At 40.2% G+C, this 20,524-nt stretch overlaps 1 protein-coding gene across 4 annotated transcripts in view; it reads right to left on the bottom strand.

The window, feature by feature from the left end:
- The window catches only part of LSAMP (limbic system associated membrane protein), a 652,229-nt gene that overhangs the window by 10,976 nt on the left and 620,729 nt on the right, over window positions 1-20,524 (bottom strand). The window contains exon 8 of one of the 4 annotated variants that reach the window (XM_032348148.1): window positions 1,714-1,746. The exons of 2 other annotated variants lie outside the window; for them this stretch is intronic. In XM_032348148.1, the coding sequence (XP_032204039.1) occupies window positions 1,714-1,746 (33 nt within the window). Of the gene's footprint in view, window positions 1-1,713; window positions 1,747-17,896; window positions 17,953-20,524 lie in introns of those variants that run through there. One more of the 4 variants, XM_032348174.1, reaches the window with a different exon arrangement.

Here is a 20,524-nt window from a genome sequence, read left to right as displayed (position 1 = left end):
ACTTTGGCGCCACCTGCTCTCTGTGTTCAGCTAGTACAGCTTCCTCTGGCGAGAAGGAATTGGAGATTAAAGCCTATATTCTCCAGGCTGGAGCACAGACGAGGGAATATATTGATATTTAATTTAAGCATGTGTCTAGAATTAAATTTGGGCTCCTCCTACATAATGCTTTTTTTTTTTTTATTGGCAAGGCTGAATTGCACTCCCCCCCCATTATTTATTTATTTATTTTAAAATTAACATATAATGTATTAAGTCCCCAGGGGTACAGGTCTGTGAATCGTCAGGCTTACATACTTCATAGCACTCACCCTAACACATAACCTCCCCAATGTTCACAAACCAACTCCTACATAATTCTTTATGTATTATCTCTCCTCTGTATAAAGTAAGTCTTGGATAAGCCTAATTATTCTCACGGTAAAGTCCATCACATCTTCCCTATCAAAGCAACATTAAATATTTTGGCATACAAAATTTTGAAATTTTAGGCCAATACATAGAATTCCTTTGGGTGACACTAGGAATTTATCTTGGTGGTCTTTGAAATAAAACCCTATGCCCTATTTCTCCAAAACCCTAAGGTATCATATATTCCACTAATACTAGCCACTTAAAATACACATGTAATTGATACTCATGGCATTGGGGAAAGACACAAGTTTATACCTTCTTGCCCCAAATGATCTTGGTTCAATGTATGTATTTCTGATGGCTTCATCTCTGCGACCTTCTGTGAAGACTTCCTAGAGTGGGCCATAAACAAGGGGCTGACCCTTTCCAGGGAGTAAGCAACAAAGTGTCCAAATTTCTGTGGCTGCTGGTCACTGGTAGGGTGTAAGTCCCACAAGAAAAGTTTTCACAATTGAGAATGACCTTGGTTGTCTCATCCCCTTTGAGGCCAACAGAAGAAAACATCTTCATATGAGACCAATCCAAGTGAGTGGCCATGAGGAATTAAGGAGGCTGCTGTCTGGCCATGAAGGTTCCTCTGTAGCTTTAGTCTGGGGACAGACACTGTTAAGGATTTCTGCTGGACTTGTAAAAAGGGCACTTCAGAATTGGTAATTGTTTGCATCGAAGGTTCCAGTTCATGAAGCTTTCACCTGATTGCATTGTCTTTGTAGGGAGATGTGGGTGATTACTGGGTCACAAGGCTGATGGAGGCATGTGGTGCTATTTCTGGGAGACCCCAGCAGCTGGGTGTACCATAAAAAGGGGAGGTTATAGGAAGACCTGGGAGAACACTGAGACAGGGAGAATATTAACTGTTCAAGTGCTTCATTTTAGGAGATGCTACTCTTACTCCTTTTAGCAATATATCTACTTTAATAGCCAACTAAGAACAGCAAGTAGGCTCTCTGTCTCTGATGAGAGCCTGGTCACTGGGCCCCGAACCCTGTCAAAAGTGCAGCTCCGCAAGAATTAACCATGGCCGCTTGGGATATGGAAAGTGGGAGGGGGGATAACTTGTTCAGTTCCAGAGATTTAAAAATGAATAGCTGTCAAAAATGATATAGGGGTCATGGGTTGGATCAGGGCTTTTTGTGACTGAGAAAGTTCACAGCCCGGGAAACATAGTGGCACATATGTTGTGGAAATTATTACCACAAATTATTGAGATGAAATAAACTCAAGTGTATAAGACTCTAATATATGGCTAAGAAATCTTAATTTTAACATACAGTAGGTAATCAGAAATAAGAACCATACCTTTTTGCTTGAAGTGCACGGTGGTGCCAATTTCTAAAAAAGAAACATTTAGCAAAAGAAAAAACAGATAAAAATTTTTTTATCAATTGAGAATACGCACAAAAGTAATCTGGTACTCTCCACTGAAAGGAGAATAGGACAAAAGGTGGAAAGAACATTCTAATAGGAACAAGTACTGGTACAGAATGAAAGAAAGGCACACGGAAAGAGATTGTTTTGTTGGAACAAATGTTGTGCAGTTGGAGGTGGCAAAAATAATTTCCAACTACAAACACTTGATGTTATATGTTATGTGTATAGACAAGTACAAGGACACTGAGAATGCCATGTAGAAGTACACTTGACTGCAATTTAATGAAATGATGGAATGTGTCTGGCCTCCAACCCTCTCCTGCCATTTTTGCTCCTGGTTTACTCCACTCAAGCCAGGTGACCTTGCTTTTCTCCTAATACACTAAATCATTTCCAGCTTTATAAGTGGTGCACCTGTTGCTTTATGTGCTTGCAATGTTTCTCCCCCAGATCTCTGCATGGCCCACACAGTCCCTTCATTTAGATTTCTACTGCAAGGATACCAACCCAGGAAGGACTTATCCCATCACCTTATCAAAGTGGTAGCATCACTTTTTATTTCTTTCTTTTTTTTTTTTTTTAAAGATTTTATTTATTTATTTGAGAGACAGAGATCACAAGTAGGCAGAGAGGCAGGCAAAGAGAGAGAGGAGGAAGCAGGCTCCCTGCTGAGCAGAGAGCCCGATGTGGGGCTCGGTCCCAGGACCCTGAGATCATGACCTGAGCTGAAGGCAGAGGCTTAACCCACTGAGCCACCCCAGGCACACCCCCCAGGTCACTTTCTATTCCTTTACCCTGATTTATTAATAGTCTTAGCATTTATCACTACATGTATCATTTTATGAATTTACTTATTTGCTTGGTTAAAGTTTATCTCCTCCATTAATATATATGTTCCATGAGGGCAGCAAAGGTGTCTGTCTGCTCAACCACTGTATTCTTGTGCCTGGATTAGAGTCTGACATGCAGTCTGTGTTCAGTAAATACTTGTTAAATGTATAAATCTTAGGGTTGGAAGAACTCATACTGGTCAAATACCTGAATTCCCTTTTGAGTGACTTTATCAACTAAACAACAATACTGTTAGATCTTTAGAAGTAAATGTGGAAACTTTCCATAGGATACCACTTTGACTTTCAGGACCAAGTGGATGGTTAGTTAGATATCGGAACCCAAACCATGGCTGTGGGATATGGATTGCCTTTTCCGTGATCAGGACATGACTTCGCACCCCCTAGTAACACACTTTCACTCAGGAAGTAAAGTAAAATTTTCAGAGTACTGAACTCTGAAGCTAAAGAGAGCTTTTTGAATTGGATATCTGGTTACCTCATTTTCCAGACTGAAACTTGTTCAATGCTTTCTTGTGTCTTCCAGGATAAGGACCCAGATCCTATTCCCTCATCTCTCCAGCCTCATCAGTGTGTATCATCTCTGCATCCCAGCCCACAAAATTTCCTTCATTCTCCTTGGGATCATGCTTTTTGTGGTTGTTGTAAGGCCGATGGCCCAATGTTATCACTACTAGTAACCCCACTCCTCCTTCAGAAAGTCAGGGAAGACTTTCTCAGTCTCCTTAGTAAAATGAAGTCCCTTTATTATAAGCTCTGCTCGCTTTCATGACACTCACCTCAGTTTTAATTTTAAGTTCCTTTGTCTGAGGTTTTGATTAATGTTTGTCTTCGCTACTGGACTATGAGTTCCAAGGAAGCAAGTGCTGTCTCTACTCCTGTTCTGCCTTGTAGTACAGCCAATGCATGAAGGCACTCTGAATGCACAATGGGCCAGAGAAGATTTAGAATCGCTGAAATATGAGAAAAATAAATACAGGCCACGCATCCTCCCAACAGAGCCTGAGACGGTTAAAACAACAGAGAGCCTGAGTAGCTTACTTATAATCTGATGTAGCACGAAGGGCTCAGACCTTCAGAATCAGGTCTGCAAAATTTCTGAGGTTCAGTGCAGTCTATTTCCTTCACAGATTTTCCATTTGTCTCTCCAAAGGAGGTCACAAGAAGAAGTCCTCCAACAGCGTGCCATTTTCTGCTATTCTTATGATGGCTATAAGAGGGCACAATTCTCCTAGAGTCTGACGTTTTGAAAATGTTTGGCGACAATTCAGCAGCCAGGCTGCTCCTAACAGCGAGCTGTAGGTACAAGTCAGGACAGTCTGCCTAAACTAGTCCAGTGTGGGATGGGGGGATCCCAGTGTGAATGCTCTTTTGTACGATGCTTGCTGGTGGTCCTCTAGAGGCACTTCTGAAGATGCTCAAAGCCACCGGCACCTGTCCGTCTGTCTTTGAAGAGTTAGTCTGTTCTTTGCACAAGTACTGAAGTCTTCTGTGTGGAAGCCCATACAGAAGGATGCAGTGATAATTCTGCTTCTCTCCTAGCAGAAGCCAGAAACCAATGTCACTCTTACCCCAGAAGTGAAACCAGATTCCATCAGGATATAAAACACTGTTTTGTTTATCAAACAACTCTACCTACTGACTATGCTGATCATGTGACTGATGTTTCAATTGTATATTAAACACACAGCCACTTTCATGATACCGACTCTGACTACTTTTCTTTGAAATAAATATGTTGCCTTAAAAATTGTTGAAAAGGCACTGTAGAGAATGTACTTAGCTTAGTATGATCAGTTACCCAGGGTCACACAGAGTAAAGCTGAGACTGAAATTTAGGGCTCTCACTTCTCCAACTAGAACCCTGTCCACTATCCTACAATGCCCCTCTGGTGTTTTTATTAAAGCAAGGCTAGGTAACTATAGCCTGTATAACTCTAGGGTTCTCACTGGGATATTTCAATGATTCAGTATCAGCTGGGGACAATTTGGCTCTACTCTTGTGCAAAAGGCAACTGACCTTCTTTCTTTGGTCAAGTCTTTCAATTTATCAGTCTTTGGAATTTGTAAGGAGGCTACAAGGTCATGGAATGATTGCTTTTTCACCCAAAAAGGCTTAGATCCCTAACGGGACCATCTTCATGTCAAGAATACTTGGTTTGCCTTGCTCCATCCCTGATCCACAGGTCTCATGGGAATAATTCCAAGCAAGTGTTCAGGAACCTGTGCAGGCAGGAAGACCTGCTTAAGCTAGAAAATACCACTTAACTTCTCTTTGCCTCAGCTTCATTATCTGTGAAATACATGTAATCAACACACTCCTGATAAATTTGTGGTACTGGTTAGATAAACTAATTATCATGCTGTACTTAGAATGCTGCTAGATACACAGTAAGTGCTCAATGCATGAGTCATTATCATCAGATTTGGGTTAAAATCCCCTCTACAGAGGACTTTCAGTGAAAGTTTGGTGGAAAAGAGAAAAATATATCTTAACACACAAGCTATGGAAGTGCGGATCCAAAGAATAATAATAATGAAAAAAAATCTACTGTAGCAGTAAGGATGAATGAAACATTAAGAGGTGCTAGCACACCCAAGTGATAGGGAAGCCGACTGACCAGGTAAAGGGGAAAACCAGCAATAAGCCTGGGTTAACCAGTCAGTGATGCAGGCCTGGATTAAAAGTCTACATGTCTAAATATTTCTCTTAGAGAATAGAAACTCCCCTACTAATGAATTAAAAAGAGTTCATTAAAAGAAGGATTTTAAAACATTGCCCAAATATTATATTCTATGAAAAAAATAGCACAAGAACCAGATAAAAAAATATGCATACTGGGACGCTTGGGTGGCTCAGTTGGTTAAGCAGCTGCCTTCGGCTCAGGTCATGATCCCAGCGTCCTGGGATCGAGTCCCACATTGGGCTCCTTGCTCAGCAGGGAGCCTGCTTCTCCCTCTGCCTCTGCCTGCCATGCTGTCTGCCTGTGCTCGCTCTCTCCCCCCCGCCCCGATAAATAAATAAATAAAATCTTAAAAAAAAAATGCATACCTTTAAAAGCAAACGAGGTTACGAGTCAGATTTTAGGAGCCCTCCCTATTGCAATAAATAAACCGGTTTGTGAAATACTAATGTTTTTTGTTTTTTGTTTTTTGTTTAATTCAGGTTAGTTAACATACAGTGCAGCCCTGGGGTTTCAGGAGCAGAACCATGGATTCATCACCAACGTACCACACCCAGTGCTCATGCCAACTGGTGTGTGCTTTAATGCCCATCCCCTACCTAGCCCATCCCCCACACCCCTCTCCTCTACCAGCTCTCAGTTTGTTCTCTACAATTAAGATTCTCTTACGGTTTGCCTCCCTCTCTGTTTTTATCTTATTTTATTTTTCCTTCCCTTCTCCTGTGTTCATCAATTTTGTTTCTTAAAGTCCACATATGAGTGAAATCATGATCGTTGTCCTTCTCTGACTGACTACACTTAGCATAATACGCTCTAGTTCCATCCATGTTGAAAATGGCAAGATTTCATTCTCTTTGATTGAAACACTGATTAGTGATCTTAAGACTTGGAATTTCATTTATCTTTAGGGAAACAAAACAGAGTGCTTATTTTGTACTATTATTTCCTATTCCTCCTCTTCTGTTAGAATAGACCATTCTGTTTGGAGAAGCAAAACCCTGAATATTTTGAGCCTGGCTGGCATTTTGAAAACTTGGTTGTGTGCTGCCATCTTGTGGTAATGCAAAGACATGTTTCTATGTGCTGTCTAAAGGAATTGCCTTTGTCCACCAGGTGGCAATAGTGGGGAAAATAAAAACTTTTTTTTTTCCAGTCCCAGCCAGCAAGAAATGTTACATTTTCAAAAGGAGTCTTTCCTATTCTTACAGAAAAGGGGAAAAAAAAAAAATTGTTGTCCTTAAAAAACTGAGAATTATTCTTCCTTTTGTAGTGCTAAGGTGATACCAAATTCTGGAGTAAAACTGACTTGCCAAGGATATGATTTCTATAGGGATTTCCTGGAAACACTCATTAGAATACACTTGAAACCTATTATTTTTATACTTCTTAGGTATAAAAGTATAAAAAACATATGCTTAAGCAAATACATTTAACAAGTAAGCATGGCAGTACGGGTCCAAAGAATAAAAATAAATCTACCATAGCAGTGAATAAAACTTTGGGGGAGTTTAGTACAGAGAAAGTTCTCGAATTCTCTAGAAGCATTATTGCCATATGCTTAGACTTTAGTTTCTCCTGACGGGGTACAAAGAGGCAATGGGGGAGAGAATTTAATACCAGAAAGCGCAAGTGTTATGACACATTTATGCTAATCTGTCTTTGACTTTTAACTTTCAGATTCTATATATCCAGCCATGTTAGACAAACCTGCAGCATTCAGCCTCTCAATTGGCACAGAGCATGTCTTCCATCTTCACTAGTGTAGTCTCAGCTCACTATTTCTCTAGCACAGAGTAGGTGTCCCACAGATTTGTGAAATGAATGCCCATGCACAGATGAGTGGATGAAGGAATGAACAAAAAGGCTGATGGAATCATTTAGTACCTCAACATCTATCCTAGCTAGGATTCTAGGTAGAGGAAGATTCTATTCTTCTTTTGGAAGCTCATGCCCTAGTGGAAAGGCAAAATTTTTGCTGGGAAATCAAACATTTGGAGAGTCAAATGGGTTGAAGAAGTCCTTTCATCAGTCCCCAAGTTTGGTCAGGTAGAACATTTTCTGTGTAGTTGAGCTTCACTTAAGAATATGCTCTGGAGAGGGGTTGCCTGGGTGTCTCAGTTGGTTAAGTGTTTGACTCTTGATTTCAGCTCAGGTCATGATCTCAGGGTTGTGAGATTGAATCCTAAATTGGGTTCTGCACTGGGTGTAGGACATGCTTAAGAGTCTCTCCCTCTCCCTCTGCCCTTTACCCCATATCTCCCTCTCTAAAAAAAAGAAAACATTAAAAAAAAAAGGAATAAAAAAGAGAATATCCTCTCAACTAATGAAAACTAAAACCTTAGAAATAGAAACCCAAGCTTGTTTTATTGTTCAGAGACCAGAAGACTTCTTACCTCTCATCTTCCATGATGTGGTGTGATTCATTCTCTCTCTCTCTCTCTCTCTGCTCAAAAACTGAAGTGAGTGATATGAAAGTGAGAGAGATGTGTCCCTGGAAACTCTATAGGGTTCACAGTTTGGAAAATCTTTTATGTCCGAGGGAATGTTCAAGTCTATATTTCTGAACAATTTTGTCATTTTGCCTTGTTTGAGTTCTATGTGGTAGAGGAGATGAGGGTCCAACAAGTCCATAAAAAGAAGCATTGATTTTCAGTACTCTGACTCTTGACTTTTCACGTCTTATCTTAAAGTCCCTGCTTCTAAGTATTTACTCCCAGCCCTGGGGAGGATGTACAGAACTTTGGGGTCTATATCATTTGTGTGGTTTTTCTTGTTCCATGTTTATGTGAACATGAATGAACCACGTTCTAATCTGCCACTGCCATCTGAACAAGGGAATACTCTGCCTTCCATTGCATATGGCACAACTCTTTGTATAAATCTGGTCATCGGATGTGCCTTAGGTTTTGAAAATGACATGTTAGTTTGAGGACTGAAGATGATTAATTGCACTGTTTCCCCCCCACTCCCCCGCTTCTGGGAGATCTAGTAGGATTGTATGGACAGAAGAGAGGGAAGGTCCAAATTCAGTGGGAGCTTTTACCCTCCAGTTGCCTGGAACAAGTGAGAGAGGTCCGGGGTAAAAATCCTTAAGAAACTTAATAAAGGAAATGAGGAAGATTCGACGTGTTGCCTCTTCCTCCTTCACTGATGATGAAGCCTTGAAACATAACATTTATAAGGTTCTTTGATGGGAATTTATGTTTTATGTGCTCTGACTTTTATTTATTTATTTTTGGCACAGTTTTTAAAAACAAAACCCTTATTATTATAGTGGTTTAAAAGCAGGGCATTTATTAATTCAATTTTCAAAGCCGCTTTCAAGCTTAGAAAGTTATTAATTTCTTTCTCGCAGGTTTCTCCACTCAGAGGCTTTAGGCAACAGCAACGTCTACTTACAAGTATTATTATTATTGTTTTTTGACCTAGAAAAAGATATGGCTGTGACTTCTGTTTAGGTTGTTAGAGTTTTTTATTTTCTCCACTTACTATATTCATGTTGTATGAACCCTAATTCCTAATACCTCTGGAAAAATGTTCTCTGAGAATCAGTAACCACTCTGGGTGTAGTTCACAGGGGAAAAGCCAAAATAGAGAAATAGGTCTAAACCTTAACCTTAAGGCTATTCCTGCTTTGTTTAGTTTTAGTTTTAGTTTTTATTTTTTCTATTGTTGCTATTCATTCGTTTTTTAAAAGTAAGCTCTATGCCCTGCATGGGTCTTGAGTTCAGGACCCTGAGATCAAGAGTCACATACTTTGTGGACAGAGCCAGTCAGGTGCCCTGATTTTTATTTTCTTAGCTAGTTCATAGGTGGACTATTATCCTAACTACTCAGAGAATTATTTCAAACTGGCTGGGGGAAACCAAGAAGTCTTAATGTGTCATCAATATTTGAGAAAGGTTGTTGGCTTCCTTTAGCTAACTTTAGGTCATGAAAGGAATCTTACACTTCCAAATACTTCTAGGGGCTTTTTTCCCCCTTAACAGTTGACCTAAAATGAACTTCACATGTTTGATGCTTTTTAGGAATGAGCTGGAGCCATGAATGATTTAGTCAAATATTTGTCACTCTGGGAATGTGGTGATAACTTCTTATTGAATGAGAGAATAAGCCCAAACCAAAATTAATGCTGACATAATTTCTTATTGTGTAATGTGAATAAAATATTTGAAACTCACAGGGACACTTGGTTGGCTCAGTCGCTTATGCGTCTGCTTTCCCTTCAGCTCCTGATCCCAGGAATGACCCGTCCAGGGATCAAGTTCCACATTGGGCTCCCTGCCCAGAGGGAAGTCTGCTTTGCCCTCTGCCCCTTCTCCTGCTTGTGTTCTCTCTCAGATAAATAAATAAAGTCTTTTAAAAAAGATTTGAGACTCACTGTTTATTCTCATGTATTTATGGACCAATCCCCTAGAAATCAAGTCTTCTACAGTAAAAAGCATCAGGAAAAAAAATGTTTTTAATGCTCATTTCATTCAAAAGAGACCAACTTATGAAGAGGGAAATATTAACACACCAATTTAGAGAGAGGATGTAGGCACTCCCACATCTGAAAGGGGGACCTCTCACTGGAAATCCTGGAAGGGACACAAGGGAAACCTCTGATAGGAAGAGTCTGGTTTGACTGGGATTGGGGAGAGCTGCGAGTGTGTCTGTCACTGTGGAGACAGCCCTGATCTGGGGCCAGAGGGCTGCTCCTGGGCCTGCCTGGGCTGTAAGCTTGGGCAAGTCACAGAAACACACCCATCCTCAGAAAAGGCAGAAAAACATAAAGGCTTAGGTGTTTTAACTCAAGTATTTTAAGCTCAAACCTCCAGATGAAACATTTGTTTATGTTATCTCTGAGGAGAGAGATTATATACGATCTTTATTTTCTTCTATATAGTTTCACATATTTTCAAATTCTTCCATAATGAGAATGTGTAACATTTATTATCAGAATAGAAAAGTATTTATAAAAACAAAACAATGCATTTTAAAAACACTCTAACTCTGGGGAAAAGAAAATAATATTTGGCTTTGGGCTGACATCCTTACAAGGAGACTGAAACTTTTTTTCCTCGCTTTTTCAGTTGGCTGGTGTCATAGAGCAAAACCAAACAGAAGCTAAGATAGGTAAGGCCAAGGAACATAGTCTTAACAACAGGAAATGACAACGCAATAAAAAATGTATTATATGGGCTTATGAGGTCCTCTGACTACAGGCTTGATATAATTGCACTGTCGAGTAAGAGGGGGTGTGTGATGTGTCTTTAACGACAGTGGTGATGTGAGTTGCTCCAGAAAGTGTAGATTTGTCGAGCACTCCCACCATAAAGAGAGGGCTCCGGTAAGTCTCTTACAGAAAGTCAGCTTTGTCAAAACCTATGTGTTTCTTATTTAGCCTGAGAAATTTAATTTTTAATAATTAATGAATTAAAATGTTAGAGAATGCCCAAGGGTCTAACTTTAATAAAGGGGTTTCCCTGGGCCACTCCACCTTAAAATACATACAAGATTAGAAAAACTTAAAAAAATTAGAAAAACTCCAGAAGTAAATTTATTTGAATCAGCTGTCAGTAAGTTGTGTTTTTTGCTTTTTGTTTTTTTTGTTTAAGGATTTATTTATTTATTTGACACAGAGAGAGTACAAGCAGGGGGAGTGGCAGGGAGAGAAGCAGGCTCCCCGCTGAGCAGGAAGCCCTGCTCTGTCCCAGGACACTGGGATCGTGACCTGAGCTAAAGGCAAATGCCCATGGAGCCACACAGGCGTCCCAGTCAGTAAGATATTAGGGTCAGACATGCAGTTTCTGTCTTTTGAGAGAAAGACGTGTTTCTGCCCTTGTATCTAGAATGTGACCTTTGCACCTGTAGGTACAATTCTGGCCTTTTGCCCTTGTGGAATTAAAGACCACTCTTCTCATTTAATAAAGAACTACTTCCCAGTCCCAAATCTACTTAGTTGTTGGTACAAAGTAAATTATATTTTCCGTGTTTAAAAACATACATTTTATGTATATTTTAAAGCCTTTTGTGCCTCCCTTTATTTGACTTGCTAAAAAAGGATTAAAAGCACAGGTCTGGGTAAGTCTCTAGAGATTTTCCTTCTTTCTGGGTTTCTTCCTCTCTTTTCATTTCCCAGCCCTGAATTGTGAATTGCAGATCTGTTTTAGAATACATTTTAGATTTAAATTCTAAGGAATTCAAGACTGTCTTTAATCCATGTAAGGTGTGTTTTCATTTTGTATGTTTCAAAATTTAAAAAAAAAAAAATGTTCAGCTACCATAAAACAAGATGACAGGCCTCCAGAATTTGAATGCAGAGATAACGAATTTGTGAGATTTCCTACAGCTTTTAAGGCTCTTGGAAATTAGAAGATACGGGATTACAAATGGTGGTGTGCTCTGTGTTACCCTTGCATCTGTGTCTCTGGCACTAACCCCCACAGCCCAGAACTTGGTAAAGGCGGTTCTGCTTTGGACCTTTCCCAAGTGACTTTGTTACTCAGCATGCCAGGAAGCCTCAGGGATTCATACTCCCGCCATGTCACTGACTCCAACTACAGCATCGCCACCAGCTTCTGGAGCAGCTCCTTGAAAATACTGACCGGTCCTTGCAACCCGACCATTCCCACAACTGAAATTAAAATTCACCATCCAACCTCCCTGATGAGCGACTGAAAGTTTTCTCTGGATGTTCGTCCAGAAAATAGGCTCTCAGCATTTTTTTCCAGAAAATTCACCCAAGATAGTGCTACCTACACCCAGTATGCAGTAGTATCACTACATGTCCGTACAATGAAGCCAGCAGATGCTTTCTTGTCCTAAGAGGGTAATAGAGAGGTGGGAATGTAAATTCCCTTATTTTTTTTTTTTTTAAGATTTTATTAATTTATTTGACAGAGAGATGTATACAGAGAGAGCACAAGTAGGCAGAGGGGCAGGCAGAAGAAAAGGGAGAAGCAGGCTTTCCACTGAGTAGGGAGCCAGACACGGGCCTCGATCCTAGGACCCTGGGATCATGACCTGAGCCAAAGGCAGCCACTTAACTGACTGAGCCACCCACGCACCCCAGATTCCCTTACTTTTAACCCCCACTGTTTTATCACATTTCTTTTCTTTTTAAAACAGGCCAGATGCAAAATAGGATAAGTAAGAAACTATTTGAGAAAGAGTGTGTTTTTTCAGATTTTGAAAGTTAATTAGGCTTAATTAACTTAATTCAGCTCTCTCTGAATTCTAGACTTTGGTATAGACTGGAATGTTTGCTCCTCTCTTTTCTCCTTTCTGCCTTTTAAACGTCCCTTTCACCTGGAAGCCTTCCCTGATTGCTCTGGGCTAGCTAAGCTGTCTCTGTCCTGTGCTCCCTGAATACTCCACAGGTACCCTAAACTTCGCAAACCTTTTTCATGCCTGCTTAACACGTCATCTGTTACCCCATCTTGTCTGTAAGCTCTATGAGTGCAGAGACTGTGTCTAGCTTGTTTTCCACAGAAACAATACAGTCTTGCTATTCCCAAGATGATGCTCAGAGTTGGCACCTAGAAAGTACTAGGGTAGTTGTGTTTCTGAGTGGATGAATGGTGTGACTGACATACTGTGCATTGCCAGGTAAGCTGGGCCAGAAATGAACCTGCACTGCCCGTTGAGAATGAAGTCTCTTTCTTGTGTTCCTAATGGTTAGAAATCTCGAGAACAAGAAAACGTGGACTCTAAAAGAAACTCGACAAAGCAAAAGCAAGTGGAGAGTACATGTAAATACAGAACAAGAAGTCACACTATTAACTGAACTGACTTAGCAGGGTTGGTTCTCGAAGGGAAGACCGACCTCCAGCGACTGAGACCGCTCTTTTTCAGCATTGCAGCAACGAGCAGCTTTCAATGATGAACTTACCTGTGTTCTGGAACTCCAGGGAGGAAAATAGAACAAACCTCCCACGTTACTCCTCTCTAACTTGCAATTCAACATACAAAGATGCCGTCTGATTTCTTCCTTCCTTCCTTCCCTCCTTTTGTTTTTCTTTCTTCCTGCCTTCCTTCTTTTCTTTCTTTCCTCTCTCTCCCCCCTTCCTGCCTCCCCCCCTTCCCTTTCTCCCTCTCTCCCTCCCTTCCTCCACCCCCCCCTTTCTTTTTCTTTCTTTCTCCCTTTCTTTCTAGAGGTGTTTCTGTTTTCCGAACATTCCCTGCTCCCAAGTCATACAAACTCTACATGTATAATCGAGAAAACATTTTAGAATGGTCAAGCAACTTTCCAACATAGAACATGGCTGGGAATGCTTGTGCTTTGTGGGCTAAGGAGGATGGCATGGTACACAGAATGGGCAATCAGCCAAGACGTAACTCTTTCCTTTTACTATTTTTTTTTTTTTTAAATGCTACTGTGGCCCTGAACAATGTCTCTTAGGCTGTTAAAAAAGTCATACCGGAACTGCAATTGCAAGGTGAGTGGTTCATTTAGAGCCATTGTTACAAGCATGGGACGGTTAGAGTAGAACCGACTGACAGCTATGATTTATAGTGAAGATACTTTGTTAGTGGTGTTGTCTAGGGGTTAAAACACACATATGTGTGACAGAGATGGGGCAAGTGTTTTCTTCTACAATCAGCATAGTAATAAGCAGAACAGTATAGTCAACTATGGTGATGCTTGGCTCCCCAGGGTCCAATTAGGAAGCACGATGAATGACTTGTGAAGTCTCTCCCCCCACTGACTTGTGGTGGATATAAGCTGACAATTCTCAGTGGAGTCCTAGTGAGTGGTCTGCCTACTCCCATCATACATCTGGGTACATATGAACACCTTAAATTGGAATTCCAAACTCATTATGTCGTGCTGTGTTCCTCCTTGGCAGGTGTGTTTCTTCACAGCAGTATACAAGGGGAGATGTAAGGTGGGGCCCCGTAAGCCGATCCCCGCCTCCCCCCGACGGAGGTGCTGTTTCATTTAAGACCTACAAATGACTTGTGATGATGAAAGACCACTGTGAGGACAGAGTGACTGTGTAAGGGAAGTTGTTACTAAGGTTAATTTGTCTCTTGCCTCTTCAGAAGTAGATGTGTCCTCCAGATAGATGGGATAATGGCTTTGCTCGCATAGCTGCTAACCAGGGTTTAGAAGTGAATGTTATTACTATCAAAACTTTTTCTTTGGTTTCATTTGAAGGATGTCAAAGAAAAAGTATATATGTCGGGTGAGGTGAATATGGTGAAAAATACAGAGTAAAAGAAAATCAAGAAGTACAGAAAGCAGGAATATGAATTTCAGGTAAAATAGAGAGAGCTCAAGGGCAGACTAAAATTCAAGTTTACACTTTGGGGGTTACATGAGGACATTCCTCAGGAGCTGAGACTGTCGATGTTTGAGTTCCTGGAGGGTATGCATTCTTTCTTTTTGACTCTAAATAGTGCCACTTCTTTCAAGGACTTGAAGGACTTGCTCCATACAATGTCTCTGAACATAGAGCCAAGCTCCCAAAGAAGGGCCTCCTTCCTGGCTATATCCAGCTCCTCAAAGCACCACGTTGCCCTCCTGTTAAATGGCACACTGATGCAAACACCAGGGCCAGCTCAGCTGGGGGTGCCCTGGAAAGACCAGAGAGACCTGCATCAGCATTTTCTGTCCATTCCAGATCCTGGTCTTCTCACCCTTTGGGGCGTCATGCCAACATTTTCTGCTGCAAATCTCACTGAGCTCTTCTTAGGCAGCTTTATTCCTTTTAATTAAAAAGACAAGACTGTCAATTACTTAAACTTAATCCCCAAATGTAATTGTTACTTTGAAAGATTTTTTTTCCCCATAAAGCTCATAGAAGAGAAATATTTCCATCAAATTAAAATTTAGTGGGAGCTGGGATTTAAAAAAAATATATTCATCTTCAAATCCCCGCTGACTCTCGAAATCTACATAGCACAGCAAAGCCTAAGTACAGGAGGCTCACCGGGAGAGTCTGACTGGCATAGGCAGAAACAGACTGGGAAAATAGGAAAAGGCATTAGAGAAGAGTCCCTGTACAAAAAATTCTCCTACCTTTACACGGACGCTGTAGGATTTTTAGCCATTTAGCTTGAAGCTAAATGTAAATTCTGAGAGGTAACACTTCCAAGCTGCTGTTGGACATTTAAATAATAGTGTGAATACATTTCAGGTTTAGTCCTGCTGGCAGATTTGAACAGGGAGAGGCCCAGAGTTGTTTAGGGAACACAGCCGAAGGAAGAATGCAGAGCTGAGACAAGTAAGGCACAGAAGTGGATTCAACAGTTGGGTTGCTGGTTGAATCACGGTGGTTGCATCACCGTGCTGGCAGGTGAAGTATTGATTCTAGGTGAGGTATTGGCACAACTATCCCACTTGGTTCCCAGCCATTGAAGAAAATCAGGAGGAAGTCAGCCTGTTGTTCCCAGGAAGGGAATCAGAGAGGGTCCTCAGGTACCAATGTCAGCTCTTAACGATCTTCATGTGTGTTAGTCTGGGTCCATGATTTTGCTGTAAATTTGCGTTAACACTACTTTCCAAGTACTATCAGTAAAAAAGCAAGGCTCCCTTTTTCCTCCACCAGCTAGTGCGAAAACTAACTAAAACCTTCCCTGGGATGTGCTTTATACCTTGGTCCAGGAAAAAGGGCACTTTCTGTAGAGTGAGGATGCTGGATTGATCTGACAGGTGGTAATGTGCATGATAAGGTCTTGCTGAAAGTATCAGCATGTGTGTGTGTGTATGCGTCTGTGTGTGCGCACGCACGCCACACAATAGAGAAGGATGCGATGTGAAGCTTCTCTAAGTGTAATATTATGATGTTGGTGAAAAACAATAAACAACGTTTTTAATCTGGCTGTGGGACACTTCTGTATTTAAACCCGCTAGCAGGGGGCATTTCAGACATTCCTAGAATCAGTCAAAACTCAAAGTACAATGAAGCCACACCAAACTTGTAAATAGCTAATATCCAGGCAATCGGATGCAAGTGTGTCTTTAAATATCAGCACTTTTAAAAAATGTAAGAAGTATGTGTATTTGAGCACGATTATTTTAAATTCAATGTGCTTTCCTTCTAGGAACTTGAAGCTCTCTTTTGTATATTGTTTAAAAAACACTCTGAGCTTGTAGGCATGAAAAATATAATTTCTTTCCCATTTCACAGTTGGAAAAACTGAATTAAAGAGAACAATGCTAGTAATTATCCATGATTAATAGAGGTGTGTATGTAAATCAGCCTGAATAAGTGTGTGAAATTAGATGTGCTGATGCCAGATACCTCGGCTCATGTTTTTTAAAGACGACTGCTTTCATATAAATCTCTGTGTGAGTCGGGCATACGTCTCTGTGTTGAGTATGTCTGGAAATAGACTTTGTAAGAGTGTATGGGTATTAAGGTAAAAGTATTGTGTATTATAAGCATACTCAAAATAAATTAGATGAGTGTTTACAATTCATTAGATACATATCTAATGACGAAGCATACCTAATGGTTATTTATAATGCACTATAGGTGCATTATATATGTGCCTGGATGCTGCAAGGTGTAGAGTGTAGTTTGGGTGTACTTTGATCATTAAGGAGTGTGAGAGAAGGTGCATATTAGTTTCTTAGGATTGTGGGGATTAATTGAGTTAATACATGCAAAAACCCTCAGAACTTTATTGGTACATGAGATGCCCACTCTCTATGTTAGCTATTATTGTTATTATTATAGGAGATGGCACTGCTGTTATAATAAGGAGCTGAAAAGAGGCATTTTCTCATTGATACCTGGGATAACATCCTATGGAAAATAAATGAAGTTGTAGGGATTGTCTAGTTATCTTTACGGCATGCACTGATTTTAGGATTTTTCTCCCACTTTCCTTCCATCCCAGTGGAGTCTGGTCTCAGAGTGCCAGGTGAGAGCAGGTATGTGGCCTCCTCCTACTGGCTGTTCTGATGCCAGGCCCGCCCGTAACAATGCCCGGCTCCCTTTGGGAGGAAACATGCCAGGTGGACCTCAGATTTCTGCACGCCTGGTTTGTTTGTGGGTTGGATTTTAATTTTTTTTTTTTACACTTTAATTTTGGGGGTTTTGTTTTGTTTTCTGAGAAAGCTTTAGACAGCTGTATTAATCATGCAAACCCAGCCATGTGCAATGTGTTTTATCAATGGAAAAACAGGAACTGAATGGCAAGCAGCTGTGAACAAACCCAGTGCAAAGCCTGAGCTTGGAAGATAATCTCAACATTTCCCAAACCCACTCGCCACGCAGGGTTAGTGAATGGAAAGGCTGTTCACTTGGGATAAATAATCAGATGGGAGGCAAGCAAGTGAGACTCAACCCAGGGTTATTATTGTTATTATTTTCTTTTTTTAAGTTGCAGTGGTGGGAGAAGCGTGGGCTGATTGAGTCCAGAGAATCCCCCACTCAAGGGGATTCCTCACCTAAGGGTGATAAAAACAACACAGTGGTAATTTGTCTTTGTCCTTTCTCTTCTTCTACTTTATTTTAACTTTCTGCAGCTGGTTTTGTCCCCTCGTTTTGAACCCGTGGTCCTTCTCAACGTGAAGGCCTCTCTAGATGCCCTGAAGCATCATGAAAGGCTATGCACAAGTGAGCTTTTGGGGAGGAGACAAGAGCAGTAGCATCACTTCCCAGGATTCAGAGGCCTCAGGAAAGGATCTGAGCCTAACAAATGAGAAAAGTTCCCTCAGTCACTTAGAGCTGACTCTTTCCTCATTTTACAATTCAGTGGATTTTCTGCAGTGATATAGTCAGAGGTAGTTATGCAAATATATGCAATTCAGGACTCATTTCAGAATAAATAAACCTAAATTAAAATTAATGGGGAAAAACACCTATCAGAAACAGATCAAGGATGGAACAGTATTTTATTTATTTATGTATATCTTTTAAATTAAGAAGCAGGGAAGTACACGGATTTTTTTTTTTTTTTGTCTTGTTTTTGGCTGAATAGGAAAGGACATTTGAAAATTTCTGATTGGTCACAGACCATACAAATTATTCTTTGGTGTAATTCCAGTATTATTATTATCACTGCAGAAAATCAAGCAGTATGATGAAGGAAGCCCAGGAGAAATACATTTGATTTATTGAGCCTTGTTTTTGTTTAATCACAGCTTGAAGGGGTTTAGGACTGCATTCCTGCTGCGACTCTGATGTTTATCCCCAGTCAGCTTGATGAGCCGTGTAGAGTGGGGTTGGGGGTGGGGAGACCCTCCAATGAAAGATATTAACAGTGAAGCAGCTGAAATTAAACATGCATTTCTGTTACTGGAATAGAGGGGGGGAAGTTCTCTCTTTTTATGATGGGGGGATGGAAAAGGACCTTTGCATCAACCAACTGTTTATAGACACCTCAGGCACTTCATGGTAGACACGTCGTTCTTTACCTAGATGATGACAACATATGGTATCTAGTTAAATGAAGGTGTTTTGTCCTATAGATACGACCAAAGTGAGGTAGGCATGCTTTTCATAGACATTTTGGTATTCCAGTGGCACTATAAAAAGAGTTAAGGATCCTATATGTTAATATTTGTTCCCATGGAAAACTGCATTTCACATGGATTGCCATCTTGATTGGACAGAAGAAAAAAAAAAGGATTTGATTTCTACAAAGTTAAAGTCCTTGTAAGAAACAGGGGATTTAAGAGGGCATTATCTTTCTCTCTCAGCCTCACACATCAGCTATCCCAAGTCTCCATGAACAGCTTTTCAATTTCTACCAGCAGAAGCCCGAAGTATTAGTAGTGAGATAAACTACAGTCTCTATATTGGATCTAAAGAAGCTATCTACAGTCTATCTACAACGTCAAATCAAACCCGGGTCATTCTCCAATCAACAATTCAGTGTGTGGGAAAAGATCAAGTTCAATAAAATCCAACGTGCTCCATTCCAGGTCCAGACTGTTTTTCAATATCCAACAGCTGTCCTTTGTGAATCGTGACTGACTTCATTTTGTTCCATGTTATATACATCATAAAGCATGATCAGATAAATATGTGAGTTTGTGGCTGCAGAACTGCTCTCACAAAGGCACAGTGACAATGTTCCAAGCTCATCTTGGATGGAGCATGACCTCTTTGAAAATGTTATCCATTGGGACACATGTGTATGTGTGTGTTTGTCACGTCAAGATATCTGCAAGATGGCAACATGATAAAATGGTGTCAATCTTTGCAGCAAAACTAGAAGATAAATGTCTTAAAATAATTGTGGCATGTCAGGAATTCAAAATGGGATATTTTCCACGAACATGAAGTGTCATGTCAAGTCTAAAAAACAGGCACATTTTAAGTCTTATTTTTAGTATCTGGGATAAGAAACAGATTTCATTAATGTTTCAGGGAACAATTTTATTCAAGAGAGTTCTAAAAATAGTTTGGACCCTTCTTAAAATTTAAGAATAACTTTTTTTATTAAGCTGTCTAGTTGATCCTTGAAACCTTGCAATCCTCATTGCAAATATAATTAAAATAAGTTTGCATATATGTGAATACATACATATGCAAAACATCACGTTATTGACACTGAACATCCTCACCGAATTCTGGCCTAATTTTTAGTTTGGGCGAGTGTTAATGATACATGATCCGTGTTCAAACTTATAAAACAGCAGCTTTCTACCTTTAATTCTCAGCACACTTCCTTTTTAGTGTATACAATAATCTTGTTTAATTGGATTTATTTTTTCCACACTAGGCCCCGCATGGCCTACTCTCCATTTTTTCTCAGGTCTTTGAGCGTTATTTGCAAATCACTTTTCTGGAATTTAATTTCAATGGTAGGTTGGTTTCATTTCAGAGTTTTTTGTATTGTTTTAATTTTATTTGCCAATTTGCCTTTAAATAGCCTCAAGCTAGAAGGCTGGGGCTGTAACTTGCATCTAAATGTGATGTAGGAGGCAAAATTTAATTTGAGTGTGTGGAAAGTTTTATGAAAAGGAATAAAGAATGACTACCTTATTTTTTCATTTGAGTTTTCTAAAATAGGCATGGTTAAAAGGAAAGGCCCTCAGATTAGCCAAGATTTTCAGAAAAATGAACGTCCTTGTAACATGGCTGAGTTCAAACTTCGACAGCACTAGATAAATTCATTTCTACAATTCTGAGGACTTCAGATTCAGATTGTATAAGTCTCCAAATGTGAGGGTGGCCAGTTGGAGGATTCGTATTTTTATGAGCTGCAGAACGTAACTGACTGTGTTCCAAATATGTGAGTCCACAGTCACCTGTC

This window comes from Mustela erminea, chromosome 1 (genome assembly GCF_009829155.1).
Source record: "Mustela erminea isolate mMusErm1 chromosome 1, mMusErm1.Pri, whole genome shotgun sequence".
NCBI lineage: Eukaryota > Metazoa > Chordata > Mammalia > Carnivora > Mustelidae > Mustela > Mustela erminea.
Note: the sequence above shows the minus strand (reverse complement) of the source record. Positions and strands in the feature narration are given on the sequence as shown.